Here is a 24,725-nt window from a genome sequence, read left to right as displayed (position 1 = left end):
AATCCTGTTACAAAGCACTTGATGATATTGGCCACGTGCCAAAAGATTAATTGAAGGCCACCCGTGATTTTCTAACGATTAGTGACATTGTGCATACATTTTGTAATTACCATTAATAAATTGCTCCCATAAATTTTAACAGGTTGCTGGACGAGAATCTGGCAAAATATAAAAATCAATCATGTACATTACGGAGATCCAACGTTTTTTTTTTTTTTTCTCAGCAGCCTCATTTTATTATGCTAATAATTCTGCTTCCTATGATGATCTCGATGAATTGTTTTAGGATCCTGTAAAAAAGAAAATGGAGACATTAATCATACTGTATCTGTGTACTTTCTCAAGATAATGCAATGCAGTCCATCTGCTCTCTCCTAAACAGTGACCAATTTTTCCATTTACCCTTTCTTTCTATTTCCTGGCAGGTGAGAAATGATTTAACCGGTGAACTGGAAGCTGCAGATATCCAAATTGCAGACACTGAAAGTTTCTCCAATGATCCATGCATTAGTGTAAAAAAGCTTAAGGTATGTACAAAATGCTTAACGTATTATATACCCAAGAATGAAAATATAATATGTGGTGCAGCTTACCAGTCCTTGGATGTGGTGGCTGCATTCGATTTCGGTTTTTACTTTATTGTCACCTCATATTATACTTCCTGTCTTAGAATTACAACTGTCACTTACTGTATTATGTAGGTGAAGGAAGAGTTTTACCTTAGTTCTATAGAACATCTCACAGCTCTCCTCTTTATTGGGGGAAATGTTCTGTGGTCCTAACCTACTTTCTGATGATATTGCATTAGATAACACTGCAGAGTGCCAATGACGGCATTGATAATATGGTAGGATTATCTTCTTCTTTTTTTTTTTTTTTTTTTTGCATGGATCACACTTACATAGCAAAACATTTTGATGGGTACATTTAACAGATCAAAAGGTAACACAATAAGAGAAGTTCATTGTTTGGTTAACACATACTTTAAAGTGGATAATGTGTATAGGGGAGTCCTGGGCAGCCGAGACACTCCTTCAACATCGCTGGATCTAGATGGACCTCAGGTAAGTGTAAGGGGGGGCTGCTGCACACAGAAGGCTTTTTATCCAAATGCATAGAATGCATTAAGATAAAAAACCTTGGAACGATTATATACAGAAGCATGGTTTCCGCTAGATTCTGCTAAAAGTTAGCGTTGTGCTGGGTTAGGTTCGGGCGGGGTGGGGGCCGCATCTCAGTAGGAGGACGCAGTATGCTCTCTTTATGGGGCGCCCTCCTTCCAGTGGTATTTTTACCAATAAACCCACTGGTGCAGAACTTGGGACCTTTGCCCCCCCCCCCCCCCCCGGGCAGCTATGCATTTTAGATAATTGTGTTCTAAGAGTGATCGCTACAGAAATTTTGGCTATCGTGATAACTTCTATTTGTTGGTCATATCATTGGCCATATACCATACCTGTTTGTACAAATGCATTGATGTTCTTCTTATGCATCATTACCATCTTTATACTTTTGTTCATGTATGCCTTGTTTACTTTTCTTGAAAACCAAATAAAAAGATTTAAAAAAAAAAAGATAAAAAACCTTCTGCCCCTACAACCACTTTAAATACACCTCTGCGTTTCCTGTGACCCTCTTGGTTTTTTTAATTCTATGCTGAGATCATTAGCTAATGGCATTGAACGGAGGTGCGGATGAGGGCTGAACCATTGACTTTTTACAAAACGTCAGTGTTTGCATATATGTATTTGCTCTGTTTAGTCTGCTAAATATAAGGTAGTTCATTTCAATTGTCTGGCTGAACAAGGTATTATTATGTTTATGTTATTTGGGGATGTAAAGGTTTTCTTTAAATATCACAAATTATTTTGATATACCAACGAATGTGTAACACAGAGTTGTTCCCGATTGGTTTCAAATGAAATTTAGATTTTTAGATTGGAGTGATGAGCTAAGGTTTGGTTTGAACCCATTTCTGCCTATACATGTAGAAGCTGTCACATCATATCAGGTCACTGGGCCAATAAGCTGCAGCCAAGGAATTTTCAACCACGCAGTCACACATACCAAGAGGGAATGGATGTCAGTGAAATGGCCATATTTGGTGAATGACATTTTCCAAATATGGCAATGTGGTCATATTCAACCAATGATGTCACCTGCATCCATTCCCCTTTGTGTGGCTTCATGGTAGAAATTTTCCTGCAGAAGCTGATTGGGCCTGTGGCCTGCTATGATGTGATAGTTTCCCATGAGTTTGTCCCAAACTTAAGCTCATTACTAGTTGATAGCCCTACAGGAAACCTAAAGCAGCATTTTTTTCTAGAATGTTTCAGTTTTTTTCTATTATCCTGTATGTTTCCCTCCCTACACAGAAAGTAATGAGAATGGATGCTCTCATAACCAACACACAGTGAGGGCAGGTTGTGATGCAAACAGAAGCAGCCATTTACAGGGAGTAAGAAGCAGATTGAGTATTATATCCAAACAAGGATAACTAAAACTCATTACACTCTAAGAAATGTTTACCTTCTAAAAATATTACAGCAATTTTATCAAGCTTGAAAAAATGTGGAATAAGTCATCATTAAAGCCACAGAGCTTCATAAAAGCTAAGAAAACGTCAGTCGAGGACAGTGGTACACAATTATAAAATGCTTTCAAATATTTATTCAGCTCTCACGAATGTATTTTGATGATAGTATCTTACCTTGTCTTCAAAGCCTTTTAGTTTCTCTGCCTTCTGTTTGCATGGCAATTATAAAGCCATCATTAGTCAAGACAATAAGCATAAGGACATGATGTGCTTGTTTTTAGGCCTTAAAATGTATAATTCATAGAAAAAAATAAAGTACAAATACACAGAGGTAGGATATATTTAAAAAATCTTTCCACATAGCCATTTGTACCATTTAAAGTAACTATCTTATGAATGAATATCTCATCACCACCAATTACTAATGTTTATCTTCAACTCTCTAAATTGATAATGGATCATCGTCTAATTGCAGGAAATGCAGGTACTTTTGCTTTTTCTGCCTTGTTAATACTAAGTGGGTGCAGATCAACTTCCTGCTTTTGGCACTGAATGAATAAAAAAAATAGTTCCCCTGGTAAAGAGCTTGTCTTCCTCATAGCAAAAGCATATGGAGAAAAATAGGTGTCTCCTTTGTTACAGAGGGCTCAGTGCCAGTTAAAGCGGTTGTAAACCCGAAAACCAAAAAAAAAGCAAAAAAAAAAAACCTGCAAGACAAAGGCATAATGAGCTAGTATGCATCACATACTAGCTCATTATGTATTACTTACCTTAGAACGAAGCCCCGACACGGACCCCCGGACATCGCTGCGGGCGCTGCCATGATCCCTCGGTGTCTCTTCCGGGTTCGGCGGCTCCGGCGCTGTGATTGGCCGGAGCCGCGATGACATCACTCCCGCGCATGCGCGCGGGAGTGATTTTCCGGCAAGCTCCCGTCAAGGAAAGCTGAAGGTCCGTGCCGGTTTAGGAGATATTAATTGTACCTACAGGTAAGCCTTATTATAGGCTTACCTGTAGGTAAAAGTGTCAAAAAGCGGGATACTACCGCTTTAATTCTTCTTGTGGTGGTTAAGGCACCAAAAATAAGTATAAAAAAGTTTCCCTATGCCCTTCACCCCTAACCTTTAGCTCAACTTTAGGTTGTCACATTAAAAGGAAACTTAAAGAGAAATATGGAGGATGTCTTTCATGCTGATCCATTAGCTTTAGTACTTTCTGAGTTCTGACTTCACCTTCACCCATGTTGCAGAATTACTTTTTCATACTTGTGGGTCAGACAGGCAGGTAACCAACATTTTCCAAAAGGAGGGCAGCAATAGCAACGTCTATATTTAACTACAGTGCACTTTCACCCCCTTCCTGCCCAGGCCAATTTTCAGCTTTCAGCGCTCTCACACTTTGAATGACAATTGCACGGCCATGCTAGACTGTGCCCATATGAAATTTGTTATAATTTTTTTTTCACACAAATTAAGCTTTCTTTTGGTGGTATTTATTCACCTTTGGGTTTTTTATTTCTTACAAAAAAAAAGAAAAAAGACAGAAAATTTTGAAAAAAATGTTTTTTCTCCTTCACTGATGTGCGCTGATGAGGCAGCACTGATGGGCACTGATAGGCTGCACTGATGGGCACTGATGAGGTGGCACTTATGGGAACTGATGAGGTGGCACGTATGGGCACTGATGAGGTGGCACTGATGAGGAGGTACTAATATGCCGCACTGATGAGCACTGATAGCTGGCACTGATGAGCACGCATAGGTGGCACTGATGGGCACTTATAGGTGGCACTGATGGGCACTGAGAGGCGGCACTGATGGGCACTGACAGGCAGGACTGATGGACACTGACGGATGGCACAGATGGACACTGACGGGTGGCACTGATGAGCACTGATGGGCGGCACTGATAGACACTGATGGGCAGCACCATCAGTGCCCACACTCAGTGCCCATAGTGCTGCCAGTCAGTGCCCATCAGTGCCTAGATGAGAAAGCACTGATGGGCACTGACTGGCAGCACTGTGGGCACTGATGGTGGGCACTGATGGCGGGCACTGTGGGCCCTGATTGTGGGCAGTTATGGCACTTTATTTCACTCTTGTGTAATCACGGCACTGGTGAAATGTGCCCTGATTACATTTCCCTGTGTCCCCTATGAGGAGGAGCCGCTGATGGGCTCTCCTCGCCTCACACACTGACAGTGTGAGCCGAGGAGAGCCGAATAACGGCACTTCCTCATTTACATGTGACCGGCTGTGATTGGACACAGCCGATCACATGGGTAAAGAGTCATGTCATTGACACTTTCCAGGGATCGGGATCGCGCCGTGTCCTAGCAACGCGGCACAGTCACGATTGCTGCTCTGCTCGCCCCCGGGGGTGCACGAGAGAGGCTGTTCTGGTGCGCCATCATATGACGGCGTTCCAGGATAATAGCTACACCACTCCGCCGTCAATTGAAGGCGGGCGGGTAGTAAGTGGTTAAATACATTCAAATTTTCTTTAACTCTCCCCTCCACAAACGCTTAACCTTATCCCTAAAATATACCCCAACATTTCATCTCCAAACCCTGACCATACCCTTACCCTTTAACATTTGGCTATAGCCTTAATCCATAGTAATAAGTCAATACAAAATGTATATAATGACAATAGTATTGGGCCATTCTACACCATTATCAGCATAAAAAACGACACAACTGTCTTTAACCACTTCCATACCGAGTCATGTAATATGACGTTGGCAAAGTGGTTGTACAGATCCGGGCCGCCGTCATATGACGTCGGCCCGTTCTAGCAGCCAGTGCGCGCCCCCGGCGGCGCGCAGCGGCGCGATCAGGGATGAGGCTCGTCCCTCGGACATAGCCCATCCCTGATCAAGGTAAACAGCCAATAGAAATTGGCTGTTTACCACATGATCGGCTGTGTCAATCACAGCCGGTCACAAATGTCAACAGAGAACACGGTAACTAGCTGTCACTGTGTTCTCCTCCTCACACACTGATCCTGTGTGAGTGTGGTAACAGCTAGTTACCGATTACAGTGCACCCCAACCACACTGATTGCCCCCCCCCCCAATAAAGAGCACCTGTCACTAGCCCATCAAAGTACCCGAGTACCTGTCACCAGCCCATCAGGCCATCAGGTACTCAGATGACAGGTACTCGGGTACTCTGATGGGCTGTTGACAGGTTTAAAAATAAAAAATAATAAATAAAATAAATAGTAAAAAAAAAAAAAATTAAAGCGCCATGTCCCCGTAAGCTTGCGTGCAGAAGCGAACGCATACAGAAACCCCGCCCACATATGTAAACGGTGTTCAAACCACACATGTGAGGTATCGCCGCGATCGTTAGAGCAAGGGGAATAATTAGCCCTAGACCTCCTCTGTAACTCAAAGATGGCAACCTGTAGAAATTTTTAAATTGTCGCCTATGGGGATTTTTAAGTACCAAAGTTTGTCGCCATTCCGTGAGCGTGCGTAATTTTGAAACATGACATGTTGGGTATCTATTTACTCGGCATAACATTATCTTTCACATTATGGAAAAAAATTGGGCTAACTTTACTGGTTTCTTATTTTTTAATTAAAAAAAGTGAATTTTTTCCCAAAAAATTGCGTTTGGAAGACCGCTGCGCAAATACGGTGTAATAAAAAATATTGCAATAATCTCCATTTTATTCTCTAGGGTCTCTGCTAAAAAAAAATATATAATGTTTGGGGGTTCTAAGCAGTTTTCTAGCAATACAACTGATTTTAGCTTGTAAACACCAAATGTCAAAAATAGGCCTAGGCAAGTGGCTAGGATGCATGATGATGCTCCTTGGATGTTAGGCCCCTCTATATGGCTAGGCTGTGAAAAAGTCTCACACATGTGGTATTGCCATACTCAAGAGAAGTAGCAGAATGTATTTTGGGGTGTCATTTTTGCTGTGTACATGCTATGTGTTAGGAATATCCTATAAATTGACAACTTTGTGTAAAAAAAAAAAAGTTTTCATTTTTTTCCCACATTTTCCAAAAACCTGTGGAAAAAAAAATGATATGTTCAAACGACCCATAATGCCTCATAGAATATACGTTGGAGTGTTTGCTTTCCAAAATGGGGTCATTTTGTGGACTTTTCCATTGTATTGGTGCTCTAGGGCCTTGAAAAGTGTGATAGGTAGTAAGATAGTTTTATGTGTATTTATGCTCCTAGAACGCCTGAAGGTGCTTCTTGGACGTGGAGTCACTTTTTGTGGCCAGGCTGTGTAAAAGTCTCACACATGGGATCATGTGGGATCAATTTTCAGTAATTGGTACCATAGCTTCTAGACTCAATAACTTTCACACAGACTAAATAATATACACTAATTTGGGTTAATTTTACCAGAGACATGTAGCAGTATACATTTTGGCCCAAATGTATGAAGAAAAATTAATTTTTTGCAAAATTTTATAATTGAAACTAAAAAAAAGTGTTTTTTTTTTTCAAAATTTTTGCTCTTTTTTTGCATATATCACGAAAAAAAAAAACCCAGTTGTGATCAAATACCACCAAAAGAAAGCTCTATTTGTGTGAAAAAAATGATAAAAATTTTGTTTGGTTACAGTGTAGCATGACTGAGCAATTGTCATTCAAAGTGTGAGAGTGCTGAAAGCTGAAAATTGGTCTGGGCAGGAAGTCTAACTGCTCTGTATGGAAGCGGTTAAACAAAAAAAAAAGCATCTATGTGTTTTTAGAATAAAACAAAGTAATTGGTGGACAAGGGCCTACAAATATATTAATACAAGCCTATAAAACCACAGAAAGTAAAAAAAGAAAATAAGCACTCAAACTGCCTTTAAACTGTTCAAAGTCTTATCCCTGTCCTATTTTTTAATTTTCATTATTTACAGTAAGTAGCTACATTTTACATTTTGCATTTTATTTCATATCAATAATGTAAATTGTGTTTTTTTTAACCACACCAATTATACTTGTCTTCACAGGGCAATGATGTACGGATAATAATTGGGCAGTTTGATGAACATATGGCAGCTAAAGTCTTCTGTTGTGTAAGTATACTGATTCTGTATATTAAAAGGATAGCCTCCCAATTAATTAATTAATTAAAATAATGTAAATATTTTCTAAATAAAGGCTCTTTTATAGTATGGCATGTCTGACTGAGAAACTCAAGCTGATATCAATTTTGGTAGGCAGTAGGTTTCCCATAAACCATGACTTTCATAGTAGAAAGCCAAAGAGGGTTTTTGCTCTAGGCCAAGTAAAGTAGAAAAAGCTCATTGGGCAATTATGAATAGATAATTATCGGGCAGTTTGATGACCACATGGCAGCTAAAGTTTAATGGTATGTAGGTACTTTTATACTGCATTTGAAAAAAATGGGTAATTCTCCTATTTGATTATTGAATTCATATAATGTAAATATTTTCTAAATAAAGTCTCTTTGTTAGCATGGCATGGTTGACTGAGAAACTCAAGCTGATATTGGTTTTGGAAGACAGTAGATTTCCCATAAACCATGACTATTGTAGTAGAAAGCCAAAGTGGGTTTTTTGCTCTGGGTCAACTAAGAGAGGGGAAAAAGCTCAAAAGTAGAACATAGAAAGAAAGTTAATTTAGCAAAGATTAATTGCATACCATCTCAATTAGACAAACAATTCACTATTTCAATACCTATATTATGAAAACGTTGACAATGATCATGTAATTCATTTGAAAATGTACAGTTTTAAACTTTTTGAGTGCATTACTTAATCAAAGTTAGTGATTATTTCAAATATTGTGTGATCCTAACATCATTGTGCCAACTTAGTAGTTTTATACCTTCAGTTTTCTCAGAATTGGCTGATCATTGCCATCTAGGAGTCACCACAGACTGCTGCATGGAAGCTTAGGAGAGTAATAAAAAAAGTCTATTACTAAAGCTAAATGGTCAACACGTGCATAGTAATAAATCAAATGTATGCATGTATTAGTCAGCCTTAAAAAAGACAATACTGAATATACTGTAAGACCATTATCTATAGTCCAAATATAATCACTTCATAAAAACTTGCTCTATCAGTTTTTTTTTTATCTGAATTACTTCACCAGTTCTTTTTCCCAAAAAAACAACCAAATTCTACCTGTTGAATCTTGCTCAGATCACTTCTTACATACATTTAAAATATTGCATATTATAGTGTGTTTAACCAGGCAAACATTTAGCAGACAGTCATATTACTTGACCATTTTCTGTTCTGTCTAAACATTCATTAAATAATGTCTGGCTGTTGTAGTGAGAGGAAAAGGAGAAGAACACACTTGCAGTTGTTGTTGTGCATAGCAGAAGACCGGTTGTATTTAACTCTTGTCCCTCCCTCTTTATCATTAGTGCAAGAGAATATAGGAAATTACCTGTCTATATTAGAAGAGGTCTGGGTACTGTGAGCAACAGAAGCTGCAGTAATGCAGTTTAACCTCCCTGGCGGTGATCCCGAGCGTGACTCGGGGTTAATTTTTTCTTTCAGGAGCAGTAACCCAGAGTCACGCTCGGGGTAGTATTGCAGAGTGCCAGCGGAGCCCCCTTAGCTCCCCGAGTAATGCACTTACCTTGTCCCGGCGATCCAGCGATGTCCTTCGCTCCGATCGCCGGGTGACCGGCGTCTGACTTCCTGGTTCTGTTCCCTGCGAGCAGAGGCGGCGCACGGGAGCGGAACTGGGCGGGAATTTTGAAAAGTAAAAATAAATAAAAGAGGTGATACAATGTAATCTGAGAGGATTACACTGTATCACCACAGATTACCTCAGATCTGACAGTACAGTGCCCCTTCTGACATTATACTTGTGATTTGTGCCCAAAAAAAAATATATATTATGGCATCAAAAAAGCGGCAGTCTAAAGCGCTTTTGGACCAGCTGAGTGACAGCGGCAGCGACAGCGACCCGGAGGTGCTCGCGGAAGTGAGCGATAGCGAGTCATGGGGTGATTTGTCATCTGACACTGACACTGACACGGATCTGGCAAGTGTCAACGGCGATGACCCTGCACCTGACCTGAGCGATGTGCGCACTTGGTACGCTATTGATTGTGATGCGGACCAGGTAGCGCCCCCAAGATTCCCGTTCACCGGATCACCTGGGATGAAGGTAGATGGCGAGCGTGACAACCCTCTGGCATACCTGCAATTATTCCTCACTGAGGAGGTAATTGAAATAATTGTCACGGAGACGAATCGCTACCAAGAGCAGCAATCCGCTATGCTGCATGCCAGGTTTTCCAGAAGCAGAAAGTGGGAACCGGTGACGAAAGAGGACATGTGGCTGTTTCTGGGACTCCTCTTTCTTCAGGGGTTGGTGGGAAAACCGTTCCAGAAATGGTACTGGACCACCAACAGGTTACTGGCCACTCCGTTTTTTGGCACCGTGATGTCTGAGTATCGCTTATCCCTGATTATGAAGTATTTCCACTTCACAAACAATGAGGAGTTTGATGAGGCCAAGCATCCTGCGCCCAAACTGAAAAAAATCTGGGAGGTATGGCAAATTATTATGGCCAATTTCCAGCGGACCTACGTGCCAGAAAGGGACGTCAGCGTGGATGAGAGTTTGATGGCCTACAAGGGGCGCCTAAGCTGGATTCAGTACATTGCATCCAAAAGAGCGCGGTTTGGCATCAAATCATATATGCTCTGCGAGTCATCCACGGGGTACATATGGAATTCGGTAATTTACACCGGCAAAGGCACTAAATTCAACCCCAGGTACAGCGGCTATGGGATGTCCATATCATCCGTCCTTACACTTCGGGAGCCATTGCTGAACCAGGGATATTGTGTGACCACGGACAACTTCTATACGTCCCCGGAACTATATGATGTTTTGCTACAAAATAGAACCAACGCATATGTTACCGTTAGGCCTAACCGACGAGACATGCCATCTTTGTTTGCCAAAAAAAAACTAAAAACCGGAGAAATGGTTGCCTGGCAGAAGGGTAAGATGATGGCAATGCGATGGCGAGACATGAAGGACATGTGTCTCATGAGTACTGTGCACAATACCTCCACTGCCATGGTCCACACAAAATGTGGGACAGATGTGCTGAAACCGCAGGTCGTGATAGACTATAACAAAACAATGGGAGGTGTCGACAGAGCCGATCAGGCCATGACCTTCTATCCCGCTATGCGAAAACAGCAAAAAAAATATTATAAAAAAATATTCAGACATCTTCTGGAACAATGTCTTTGGAACGCTTACATCCTGCACAAAGCCAACAGTGACAAGCCTCTTGCTCATTCCGAGTTTGTCTGTAAGGTGGCTGTGCAGATTTTTGTAAAGCACCAGACACCATCAGGAGTTGTAAATAGACCTGGACGTCGCGCTGTTGACGTGGTCAACCCAGAATGTCTGACCGGCTGTCACTTTGCAGACTATATCCCGCCAACTGCAAAAAAGGCAGCACCGACCAGGATGTGTGTAGTTTGCTGCTCAAAACGCGATAGCAATGGAAAGAAAGTCCGAAAGGAAACCAGGTTCCATTGTCCTGATTGTGACGTTGGACTTTGTGTAGTTCCTTGTTTCAAAATTTATCACACGCAGGATGTGTATTGAATTTTCTTTCTTTGATAAATTTCCTTATTTACTACATTATTGAATAAAATTACATTATTTATGAGATTATAATTCATGATTTTGTGTTTCAAAGTTTATCACATCTGGGATGTCTACTAGAGTCTTGTTTTGGTCAGGTTTAAGTCAGTAATTACTAAGAATTGTAGGCCTATAATACATAACACCAAATTTCCATGCAAAAAATTGTACCGCTTTTGGTATAAACTTCCAGACATAATCATACCGCCAGGGAGGTTAACATGGTAAATGAGAAGAAGACCAATAACTAGGAGGAAGATGAACTCTCTATTGCTGGGCATTATACTTCTCTTAAAGAAAATAAGGGCACCTCATATATTAAATGAGAGTTGAAGTACTCAAATGTGTACCTGGAGAGCCATAACTTGACCTTTGTGTATACGCAGTTTAAGCACTTATGATGAATGGGTGTCATGGCTTGGACTCCTGGAATCTGGCCTGCTGACCTCCAGGGACCCATTAGTCATCCCTCTTTTTTTGGTGGCCGAGTGTGCAGAATAATAATGGGGAAGGATTATCTACCCACTGTCATAATCCTTAACACTAAGGAACTCTACTGTCTTGTTATGATACAACCTAGAGATTCCCGAGTGAACTGGTAAGGGGTCCAGTGGACTTATTTATCTGTTCACTGTACACTGTGTTGATTGTTCCACCATATCACCGATGTCATAGATTCTGCAATATTGTTTTTTCACTAATGAATACATGAATCATTTTAGACATGACACCTCTATGCTTACACTTAGATGTATCATTGAAACCACTAGCAAAATCACAACGAGTTTTGGCTTCAAATTTACACAAATTTTAAATGTCTCTCTTATCTGTAATATTTATTCACCAATAAGGCAAGGCAGCTTCTGGGCATAGATGTGCATCCATCAGCATGGTAATGGACTGACAAAGCTGTCTGCTTACTTTTTTGCCATTTTACACCATGCAGTAAGCATGAGAAAAGTGCAAAGGTTATTTATTATTTTAGACTTGAATTAATTTTTATTTGGTTTTCAGAATAATGAACAGGAATATCAGAACAATACATATCACAAGAACAAAAAGTAAAAAGACAAAAAAAATAATACATCTCAATAAAAAGAAAATATTTATTATTTTAGAACATAATTGTTATGTATTTGTTACTGGTGGTGGGTTGTCTGGAATTCTTGCCAGAAATTACTTTTTAGAGCAGATATTTTTTATTGAATTTTCAATTTACATTATATGTAGACAAACATAAACAGATAGTTTGCAGGTAACAACACAGTATAACCAGTCCCACATTTATTCACTGCTGTAAATTTGACTAGCATACCTAAACTTAGGATTCCCATGAAGGCAGCTAGATAGGAAGCCCAGCAGGTTAGAGATGTTGCTTACTTTTTTGACTATCTTAATCTTCTAACACAGCACTAAGGGTCAGGGGTTAAGGAACAGCATGGGGAAATGTGAAATGGGGGGGGGGGGGTGAGACCTACATTCTAACCAATGATTACATAAATTACATAATATTGTTTATGAATAGATCCTCTAATTTGATATGTAACATTCTCAAAAGCAAACAGATCTGTCTAGTTCCAATTTCCATTCTTTAATAGTAAGAGGACTTTTAGACACCCATTAAAGAACAACCATCCTTTGAGCCATAAATAATGCTCCAAAAGATCCAGAGAAATGTGGGCATCAAAAGAAGAGAAATCAAAAATTCCCAGAAAATATTTATAAGAGGTGTTGGTGAAAGTAGAAGTAAAAACCTGATTTATCAATTAGATTATATAGTCTCAATAATGAACTAATTTGGACATTTCCAAAGCAGGTGTAACAGGGATCCCTTACAGCAAGGGTCTTCCTTCAGGCTATTTGTATGCAGAAATTCTGGTGTTAAATTAACTCAGCACTAAGAGTCAGGGGTTAAGGAACAGCATGGGGAAATGTGAAATGGGGGGGGGGGGGGTGAGACCTACATTCTAACCAATGATTACATAAATTACATAATATTGTTTATGAATAGATCCTCTAATTTGATATGTAACATTCTCAAAAGCAAACAGATCTGTCTAGTTCCAATTTCCATTCTTTAATAGTAAGAGGGCTTTTAGACACCCATTAAAGAACAACCATCCTTTGAGCCATAAATAATGCTCCAAAAGATCCAGAGAAATGTGGGCATCAAAAGAAGAGAAATCAAAAATTCCCAGAAAATATTTATGAGGTGTTGGTGAAAGTAGAAGTAAAAACCTGATTTATCAATTAGATTATATAGTCTCAATAATGAACTAATTTGGACATTTCCAAAGCAGGTGTAACAGGGATCCCTTACAGCAAGGGTCTTCCTTCAGGCTATTTGTATGCAGAAATTCTGGTGTTAAATTAACTCTGTGCAAAATGAACAGCTGAGTTAACCTATGGGAAGCAAAAAGGGACACTTATCAATTCCTGCATTACATTATCCCAATCTTCATAAGATCTATGTTCCAAATCAGAATCATACCTCCTTGTATAATTTTCAGGGGGAACATAAATAAAAGCATATTCAGTAAATAGGAATATATACATGAGCTTACACCTTTTGTCCTGACCATAAAAAACAGGGCTATGACTACAGAGCATGACAGAGCAGGTTTTTTTACAAAAATGTTTTTATGTGGAAAGAAAATATCTTGCATTTGTTGTGAGAAGAAAAATATTATTTCCTTATATAATTACAACATAATTAAAATACCTGTTGTCTTCCAGCTTTGAAAGCCTTAGGGCTTGAACACAAATAGTTAGTATGACTTTTAATATCCAAAATCTGTTTAGCGGATTCCCAACTCTTGCCAAAAGGGAGTATTGGGGGCATGAGGGAGGTCTTCACATATGCCATAGTGTCCGGTAAATGTACATGATTTAAACAGGTACAGAAAAGAATTATAAGATTTGGGGTGTATATATCATCTATTCCAACCTCCCAACCTGCAATGTACTGGAGTTGGGATGCAATAAAATAAAGCCAAGGACTGGGGGTGGTTAATCACCCCATATTGTTTGGACACTTTAGTATCTCTAACTTCAGTCTGGGAGGTTTTTCTTTCCAGATCATTTCCCTAAAAACACTATTATGGTAATTTGATTCAAAATTTTAAAAGGAATCCAGCATGAGTAATTAGGAAGATAGCGGAAACTGGGGCATCCAAATAATGTTGATGGGATTAGTCCTTCGGTCTCCTGGGAGAGGCTGCTTGCACCACACTGTACATTATATTTTATATCTAGGTAAAGAAAACAAGAGATTTAAAAAGATCACTTTGGCTGGATCTTGGGATACTTGGTTATCTTCAAAAATAGGGTCAGTGGCAGGAACCTGGATTTTTCCAAATGTATGATTATCCCCAAAAGTACATTGAACTCTGATGGTATAAAAAGTGTATGTGAGGGAGGATTGGATGTCTGCCAGAAAAAGAAGAATATGATAGGGATACAAGAACACTTTCTTCTCCTCTTTAGGTCACTGAACCAGTTCACCACATCAGAGGACTGGCAAACTAGAGATGCCAGAGGCTTATTGGCTAAAGCAAAAATATAAGGTGACAGGAGAAACCTCTGTCTTGGGCCCTATGTAAGCAAAGAGGTGAGGAGTCATTCATGCTAATCCCACCAAAAAGATTTGTATGTAAGGGTTGTAAACTAAAAAATAGAGATCCTGGATGACCGCATTTCACCAGAACACCTTTATTGATGTGATAAAATTTCAACAGGCAGAATCACACGTAGTGGAAGAACAAGAGCAAGGTCGACATGTTTTGTGCGTTAGTGCTTATTCAAAACTTCATCTTGCCAGTTACTGAACAAACTTATTTATCATCCTAGCAGCTGTCAGCAATTAGCTCAACACCATGGCTGCTCTTTAGAGACATCCGAGCACAGCAAAATGGAAAATCTGGCTCAGACATCCCATATCAGAATCCAATAGACGTACAATGTTAAAAAGCCTACAGTGTATATAAAGGTTTTTTTTAACATAGGTCACCCTCTCTCGCCAACCTGTATATGTGGTGATGAGGTGCATGCTCGTATCCTCTCAGGAGGTGTCAGGGTAGTTTCCCGATGTGCCCCCTCATTGAGAATCGTGCTTCCGCAAGCTGGGTGAACACCCTCTCGGCAGGTGTGTGGGGTGATAGCATGGACTGACCTGGAGCAATGGTCCTTCAGTAAGAGTTGTACACATTTGCCAAAATGTGGACTGAATTCAAACCTAGACAACACTGCCCATTGACATCTCCACCTCACAGTGTTATACCAAGAGTCAATAGGGCCTAAGAAAAATAACCACTGTGGATTTATTCAGCACGAACCCTGTTTGATCTAAGTGTATGAGATTTTGGATTCTGGCAGAAAATCTATTGGATAGGGCTTTAGCCAAAATCTTTACTTTAAAGTGCATCACATCTCCCCCTGGTGCTTTACTATGTGGAAAACTGACAATAGCTGACTCCAGCTCCTGAATAGTACCCATCTTCAGGGGTCAGCATATGTATAGAAAATAGCATGTAAATCATTAGGTTTGGTATGAGTATAACTAGCCAATTAAACATTGAAAAAAAGTTATTGAACAGTAAACATTGATAAAGTTATTGAAAAACATTCTATATGGACTAAAAGTTATTCTTAAAGTAGTGGCAGATCCCTGAGGTGGGGGTGGGGTTTGTTGGTAAAGGTAAGTACTGCATGCTTACCCAGCCTGCTGCTAAAGTAAATCTGATACTTTGCTGACATTGAGCAAAGTACAGGGCCACTTTAAAGTGAATAAACCTTTGAATCCCAATATTTTGAACTAAAAGTTTTACCTTAGTCTTTACAGATAGACTCTCTTTCTTTCTTTCTTTCTTTCTTTCTTTCTTTCTTTCTTTCTTTCTTTCTTTCTTTCTTTCTTTCTTTCTTTCTTTCTTTCTTTCTTTCTTTCTTTCTTTCTTTCTTTCTTTCTTTCTTTCTTTCTTTCTTTCTTTCTTTCTTTCTTTCTTTCTTTCTTTCTTTCTTTCTTTCTTTCTTTCTTTCTTTCTTTCTTTCTTTCTTTCTTTCTTTCTTTCTTTCTTTCACAAAAGTCTACATTCAATTGAATGGCTACATGCAACAAAAAAAAACCTGATCTTTATAATGTACATTTCCTTTCTTTTGATTCCAAAGCATTTCACACCTATAGAATAGCTTATGAACCCATTTTCACTTGCATGAAAATATTCAATTTGTATTCTGATTGCGATTCTTCTGGGGAATGTTTATTCACAGTTTGAGTGTAAGCCTGTACCACTGGGGTCTACACACTGTATAACAAATTACTTATCATGTGGGGAAAAAAATGACATTTATATGATCAAAGATCCAACTTGCATTGGTCTTGGCTTGCAGCAGTTCTATTCTTTTTATATGTACCTTTGATTATGCACATCTAGTTGGCAACAAGACAAACATGCTGCAGAGATCCTAAAATTCCCACCTGACACTAAAAGCATCTTGAATTAATTACAGCATAATCATAGAAAAATTACATAGTATGATGGAAAATATTTGGTAAATACTGTACAACCATTTTAAATATAGCAATTACTATAAGATTATGCTACAGGAAAGGTCTTTATGCACAAATCTGTAGTAATATTCAGTTAAGTGATACAAATATTGTCAACCGTCTCTATTCGTGACAGTTATTAGCCTTTCATTAGTAGTGAACAGTTTAAAAACTGACCAAGGTTATAATTTCCTCTGTTATTAAAATGCCATTAATGAAGTGTTCCTTTTACTCTGTATGAAAATACAGAAAAATATATAATTTGATATATTTTGAGCAGGCTTCCTCCTTACAGCATTTTTTTTTTTAAATTTCCCTTGTACATCAAATGAAAAGACACATTAGGTTAAAGGATATCAATAACTATAAGCAAAAATTGTATATATTGCTGCTTACCAGTCCTTAGGTGTGGTGCCCTAGTTTTCTTTTTCCAGGCAGGAACATTTTCAGCTACTACAGAATACACCTGTTGATCTTGCCAGAAATTCAGTGTCCTTGTAACTTCCTGTGGGTTGGACTGTAATACCAAACAACATTTTCTTCCTTCCAAGCTATCTTCTATACACTACTTATTCCCCTTCCTCCCATGTAATGGAGATACAGAGGGGAAGACATGTTTGTAGTCCAAATCAGGAGAGCAGCCTAGTGACATGGCAGAAGCTTAACAAAACAATGCCACAGTGAATGCATGCCGTAATCAATGCTAAAGGGCGTCTGACATTTGTGATGGTTTTTTTTTTCGGCTTCTGCCATGACACAAGATTTATTTCCATCCAGTGTTGCATTCATTTTTCACCAAGATCTTGTATTGATGATGGGAGAGTCGGACCACTGCGCAAAGCCTTCTCCAGCACATCCCAAAAATTCTCAATGGGGTTAAGTTCTGGACTCTGTAGTGGCCAATCCATGTGTGAAAATGATGTCTCATGCTCCCTGAACCACTCTTTCACAATTTGAGCCAGATGAATCCTGACAATGTAATCTTGGAATATGCCCGTGCCATCAGGAAAGAAAAAATCCATTGATAGAATAACCTGGCATTCAGTATATTCAGGTACTCAGCTGACCTCTGTCTTTGGGAACATGCAGTAACTATCCAATAGGATAGTTACTGCATGTATAGATAGTTGCTTAGTTAATTCCAGGTGGCAGTGTATCTCCCTGAATAAGGCCCTGATGGGCTATCCAGATGTCCCACGTTGCATGAAATTGTTTCTGCTTGCCCATTTGATAACACAGTTAAGTTAGGCGCTGCTGTTTTACTTCAGAAACATTGGGGACTAAGTTACCTCTCCATTTCCTCAAGATCAGAAGCCTGGCTGTAAAGAGTGCATGCATTACCCATGTCTGGGCAGGGGTTAAGTACCATCTATGATGGATTTTTAGGGATAGTTCCCACAAATGTAAGCATTTTGTAAACCTTAAATTATGTTGGATGGCCTATACCCACTGGACCTCCGAGAAAGTTGTACCAAGTTCCTGTTCCTAGCCCTCGCAGTGTCTAAATACTGTCTGTGTTGGCTAAGCCCTTTCACCCCTCCCCTTGCCTACCTACTTTTAGGTAGCTGATGAGAGAAGGAGGAGAGAAGGGAATACTATAAAGTGTCAGTTGAGTGACAGCTCTAGGTCTGCCTGGGACTGCTGACATCACATCCAAGATCCAAACTGGTGGCACCCAGCAACAGACTCATAGCTTTTGTATGTCTACAATCCAACATTTGTTTCATCAGTCCACAAAACATTTTCCCAGTAGTATTGCCATTTACCAAGGTTCTTTTCAGAAAGCTTCAAATGTGCAGCATTTTTTTTTTTTTTATTGGAGAGCAGCGGCTTCCTCTGTGATGTTCTGCCATGGATATCCAGCCATTTTAAAGACTTATGTAAGGTAGGCTCATGAACAGGGACGTTTGTCAGTTCCAGTGAGGTCTTCAAGCCTTTACCTGTTACTTGTGGGTTCTTTACCTCATTGGGGATTCTGCGTTGTGCCTTGGGAGTTATCTTGGCAGGGTGCCCACTTTTAGGAGGAGTAGCTACAGTACTAAACTATCTCCATGTATAGACAATTTGTCTAACTGTTGACTGATAGATGCCTAAACACTCTGAGATTGCTTTATATCTCTTATATCCCTTTCCAGTCCTATGCAGATCAACTACTCTTCATTGTATGCCTTCAGAGAGCTCCTCTTTTGTGAGGCATGATTCACGGAGCTGATGCTTTTTATGAACAGCAATCTTAAAAAGTTTGAGTTTTTTTTGTAAATCGAAGTAGCTCTAAACCCGCTAGGGAAAAAAAAATGGGTTTATAACCGCTATAATACAATTCAAGATACTTGAGATTTAACCCTGATGAGGAATAACATAAAAAACTTTTTCTGTCAAAGATCTTGCTCTTAGGTTACTTTACAGCATTCTGCGTGCAATTCTTGGTTCTAAATTTATTTTGGTTCTAAGTTTATTTTGATGCAGTGGAAAAAAAAAACAGTCCTTTTCTTCCATGGTTTTGAGGTGATTCTTCACATGCTGGCCCTCTTATTGCCTGCTGAAACTTTACTTTATTGCAGGGTGTTTTGCGTGAGTGACCTGACAATGCATCCTTTTATATGCAGCTGAGTGCACAGTATTGTTCTATGCTATCAGCCATTTCTGGACAAAGGGAGACTAAAAGACTTACTGCTTTGACCTTTACCAGGTTTCAATTTATTCTGTAAATAGAAACATTTTCTAAAAGAAGTAGTCCCACATATCAAAGCTTCCACAATGCCTTTACCACCCAAACATCCAAACATACTGTGTTCTTTCCATAATGTTTCCAATTAAAAAAAAATATATATATATATATATATATATATATATATATATATATATATTTTTTTTTTTTTTTTTTTTTTGCTTGTAATCGCAGACCATGCATTTGATTGTGACAAAATACGTGCATGTACCACAGATATGGATAGGTTTTCACAGAGTGGGGTTTGTCAGTTGGGGTTCCTCAGAACCCATAGGGTTCTGTGAGAGGTCCCCAGGGGTTCTACCAGTTGAGATGGAAGAGCAGGTGAAGCAAAAGTCTATGTGCCCATGAGGAGGAATGTGGATGGGCTGTCAGGGACAGAATCATTTCAGGGACTGCACAGCAGTCCTTGACTCCACAGCAACTGCCCTGGACTTTTCCTGTCTGCCTGCTTTGTAAAACTGCCCAGTGCTATGTCATCTGCCAGACAGTTTAAGGCATCAAGTCCATTGGGACACTGGAAAGGGGAGCAGACCTGCACAGCATCATAGGAAAGAAGATGCTCTTGATCCTCTTAAGTAACACAATAGTAATTTTGGGCCATTATTTTTGAATTAAAACTAAAAGCATAATATTACAACTGACACCCTTAGTAGTAGACACCTTATGTTGATGTCAGCGTGAGCAATTTACATTGTTGTCAGTCAGGGTAGCTCACATTGGTGTCAGTTGAAGTTTTTTTTTTTAGATTGCCATTTGTGGAAGTAGTTTAAATTGGTGTCAGTAGAAGTAGTTTATATTTGTGTCGGTGGGTATAGTTTACATTGGTGTGTCTATGGGAGTTGTGAATATCCCATTTACATTTTTGTCAATGACAGCAACTGGCACTACTTCCACTTATGCCAAAGCAACAGCCATTATTTTCTCAGTGATACCAATGTGAGAGACATTTTTTTCCCACTGACACGAACATTTGGAACGTTTTTTTCTCACTGATGCCAATGTGAGAAGCATTATTTTTTCACTGATACACACAGTACAGTTAAGTATTTTTAGCCTCTGAACATCAATGCAAAAATATTGTTTGCCATTGAATGATAATGCCAATGTATTGTTTGCAAATAATTGAATATTAGGCAACAAAAACAAGCACATTTTTCAAATTTGAAAGCTGGATCTTATTATTTATTCTTTAATTTGTTTAAATAGCTACAACTCACTGATCATGTTAACAGCCCGCGAGCTGTTTTTTGGGAAGCCATAAATTGTATTCAGACGGAAGTTTATTGGCATTTGAAATGCCAAATGCTTGTAACAGCAAGCAAAGGCGTCTAAACACGGTAACTCGCGTTTATAAGCATTTCGTTTTTAGATGTTTTCAATGGGGATACATTTCTGACCATTTTAAAATGTAAAAATGCTTCCAAAATGTTACTAGCAGTCAAGTTCCAGTGTTCAGGAGAGGTTTTCAAACGTCCCGGGTACATGAAGCCTTATATGGCTAGTAAACTATTTTTTTTCTACTAAAATAATAAACATGTTATACTTGCACAGAGCAACACCCAACCTCCTCTTCTGGGGTCCCCTGCCAGTGTTCTCAGCCCTTTACTTCTCCGTGTGCCACTATAAGTAGCTGCATGTGGCTTGCCTCCCCCAAGAGGGATTGCATTTCTCTTCTGCAGTAAAATGCCTACCTGCTCACAGTGCATCATAATCAAGCTTTAGCTCCACTTTAACCCTTTCACTGCCAGGCCTTGTGCTCCACTTTTAAACTCAGCTGGGCGGACTATTTTTACAATTTTTGCCAATGCCTATTTGTTTTTCCCTTACAGCTTTTAGAGTTTGTAAAAGACCCCCCAAAACCATATATTTTCTGAAAGCACATGACCAGTAGAATAAAAAGACAGTACTACTGACTTTTAAGACCCCACAATATTTGGACAAATGTTTATCAAAACAATATTCTCAGTAAAAATACACTAAAATCATTATTAGCAGATAAAAACACAGCACATTTTACAAATGTCCTTCTAAGTTTCTACTAAATATAAAACTTAGCCTATATTAAGTTAATAAATAACACATATTGTAAATTTTAAATTGTGCTTTTTTGCAAAAAGGTGAAAATCGATTGTATGCAAAAATGTATATATATATATATATATATATATATATATATATATATATCTAAATTTCTCTAAAAATTTTAAAGTTTTTAATTTTTCACTTACAGCTTTCAGAGTTTGTAAAAGACCCCAAAAAACATATATTTTGTGAAAAGGCATGACCTGTATAATAAAGAAAAGGTGCTGCTGATCTTTAGGGCCTTGTGATATTTGTGAAAATGTTTATCAAATCAATATTTTTCCTAAAAATTCACTAAAGTCATTTTTAGCAGATAAACACATCACATTTTATGAAAATGTTACAAAATTCCTGCTAAATTCCTTCTAAATATAAAAGCTTAACCTATATTGATTTAACCACTTACCACTGTATTTACGTTGGTACTTTAACATTAAATACTGGGGTTATAGAAGCAGATAGCTGCCATAACCCCAGTATTTATTTAAATGGCGGGCGGTCTGCTGTAACATAAAGGTGGTCCCAGCAGCAGATTCACTGCAGGATCAACCTTATGGGGGGCAGGAGAGGAGCTCCACCCCCCCACTTCCCGGTCGTTTTCCCCGCTTACCGGTCCCATCAGTAGCGGGGGAAACAATCCAGTCCACTGTCCCCCTCAAGCAGGAAGTCAAGTGAGGGCAGGATGGCCCTCACTCAACTCCTTGGCCTTGGAGGACCAGAGCGATGTCGTACGTCGCTTCCTAGCAACGGATTTAAAGAGCCCATTTTTTTCATCATGAAAAAAAAAATATTTATTTATTTTCTTTTTTAATGTAGATGTGAGATCTGAGGTCTTTTTGACCCCAAAACTCACATTAAAGAGGAAAAAAATTAAAGTGCCCAGTCCCCATTAGTTCGCGTGCAGAAGCGAACGCATGCGCAAGTCGCGTCCACATATATAAACGATGTTTAAACCACACATGTGAGGTATCTCCACAATCATTAGAGTTTAAGCAATAATTTGAGCCGTATACCTCCTCTTTAACTCTAAACTGGTAACCTGTAGACATTTTTAAAGTGTCGCCTATGGAGATTTTTAAGTACCAATGTTTGTCGCCATTCCACGAATGTGCGCAATTTTGAAGCATGACATGTTGGGTATCTATTTACTCAGCGTAACATTATCTTTCACATTATAAAAAAAAATTGGGCTAACTTTACTGTTTTCTTATGTTTTAACCACTTGCCGACCGCCGCACGACTATCTACGTCGGCGGTCAGCCCCTCACAGGCAAAGTGACGTAGGGCTACGTCGCTTGCTTGTGAGGGTCTAGGGAGCGAGCGCGCGCCCCCGGAGGCGCGCTCCCGCTCCTGCGTGGTCACGGACCCCCCCGCGCGTGTGACCGGCGGACCCGATGTCCGCCGGCCACTCTGCGATCGGCGGGGGAGAGGGAGAAAGTCAGGCAGCTTGTGTAAACAAGCTGCCTGTCATTCTCCTCGGTGTAAAGACACTGATCACACGGATCTACTATGTAGATCCGTTGATCAGTGTCCTTACAGCTCAAGCCACAGCCAATCACAGTAGAAAGCACACCCCTAGGGACACACACAGTCCCTCCCTCTCAAATAAAGTTAACCCCTTCACTACCAGTGTATTTTTGCAGTAACAGTGCATATATATAGCACTGATTACTGCAGTAATGTCACTGGTAACCCCAAAAGTGTCAAAAATGTCAGTCAAGGGTCCGATCTGTCCGCCGCAATGTCGCAGTACCGCAAAAAAATCGCAGATCACCGCCATTACGCGTTAAAAAAAAAAACAACAAAAATGACAAAAATCTTTCCCTTTGTTAGTAAACGCTATAACTTTTACGCAAACCAATCAAAATACGCTTTTTGCGATTTTTTTTACCAAACATAGGTAGCATAAAACAAATTGGCCGAAAATGTTAAAAAATTTTGATTTTTACATTTTTTTGGGGGGGGAATTTCATATAAAAAAAAGTGAAAAATATTGCTATTTTTGCAAAATGTACGCTCTTTTTTTGTTTATAGCGCATGATCAAAAAATCGCACAGGTGATCAAATACCACCAAAAGAAAGCTCTGTTTGTGGGATAGAAAGGACGCCAAATTCGTTTAGGTACCGCACGACCGCGCAATTGTCCGTTAAGGTCACGCAGTGCCGAATCGCAAAATACCCCCTGGTCAGGAAGGGGGTAAAATCTTCCGGGGCTTAAGTGGTTAATTAAAAATTGTGTTTGTAAGACCGCTGCTCAAATACAGTGTGATAAAAAAAATTTTGAAACGATCTGCATTTTATTCTCTAAATATATATTCTGCTAAATATATATATATATATATATATATATAATGTTTGGGGGTTCTAATTAATTTTCTAGCAAAAAAACCTGATTTAACTTGTAAACAACAAGTGACAGAAAAAAGCTTGGTCCAGAAGTGGTTAATAAATAACAAACATCTGTAAATTTTAAATTGTGCCTTATTGAAAAATAGTGAAAATCGAATGTACATAAAAATGTAAATATCCAAAATTCTCTAAAAATCTGGAGGTTTTAATTTTTCACTTACAGCTTTCAGAGTTTGCAAAAGACCCCAAAACCATATATTTTCTGAAAGCACATGACAGTAGTAGAATAAAAAGAGAGTGCTACTGATTTTTCAGGCCCCACGATATATGCGCAAAATTCTTATCAAAATAATATTTTTGCTAAAAATACACAAATAATTATAAGCAGATAAAAACACAGCGAGTTTTGCAAAATTCCTGCTAAATTCCTACTAAATATAAAAGCTTACCCTACGCTGAGTTAATAAATTACAAATATTTGTACACTTTGAATTGCGCCTTTTTGCAAAATGGTGAAAATTTAACGTACACAAAAATGTAAATATCCACATTTTTCTAAAAACCAAACCATATTTTTTATGAAAGCACATTGACAATAGAATAAAATTAAGGTGCTACGGATTTTTTTAGGTCCTGCAAAAGTTCATCAAATCTCTATTTTCATTAAAAATACATTCAAATCATTATTAGTGGATAGATATGTGGCAACATTTTTCTGCTAAATTCCTACTAAATAAAAAAAAGCAAACACTGTATTGAGGTAATAATTACCAAATATCTGCAAATTTGAAATTTCTCTTTTTTATATAATGGTGAAAACAGAAGGTACGCAAACTGTAAATAAAAACAATTT

At 38.9% G+C, this 24,725-nt stretch overlaps 1 protein-coding gene across 1 annotated transcript in view; it reads left to right on the top strand.

Annotated features, from left to right (window-relative positions):
* GABBR2 (gamma-aminobutyric acid type B receptor subunit 2) overlaps nucleotides 1–24,725 on the top strand; it is an 873,294-nt gene that overhangs the window by 441,983 nt on the left and 406,586 nt on the right. Inside the window, exons 4-5 of the mRNA XM_082257550.1 lie at nucleotides 426–527; nucleotides 7,514–7,579. Of these exons, the coding sequence (XP_082113676.1) occupies nucleotides 426–527; nucleotides 7,514–7,579 (168 nt within the window). The remainder of the gene's footprint in view (nucleotides 1–425; nucleotides 528–7,513; nucleotides 7,580–24,725) is intronic.

The sequence above is a fragment of the Pelophylax lessonae genome (genome assembly GCF_965119305.1).
Source record: "Pelophylax lessonae genome assembly, chromosome: 5".
Lineage (NCBI taxonomy): Eukaryota > Metazoa > Chordata > Amphibia > Anura > Ranidae > Pelophylax > Pelophylax lessonae.
The sequence above is the reverse complement of the archived record's forward strand: the minus strand, read 5'-3'. Positions and strand labels throughout refer to the sequence as shown.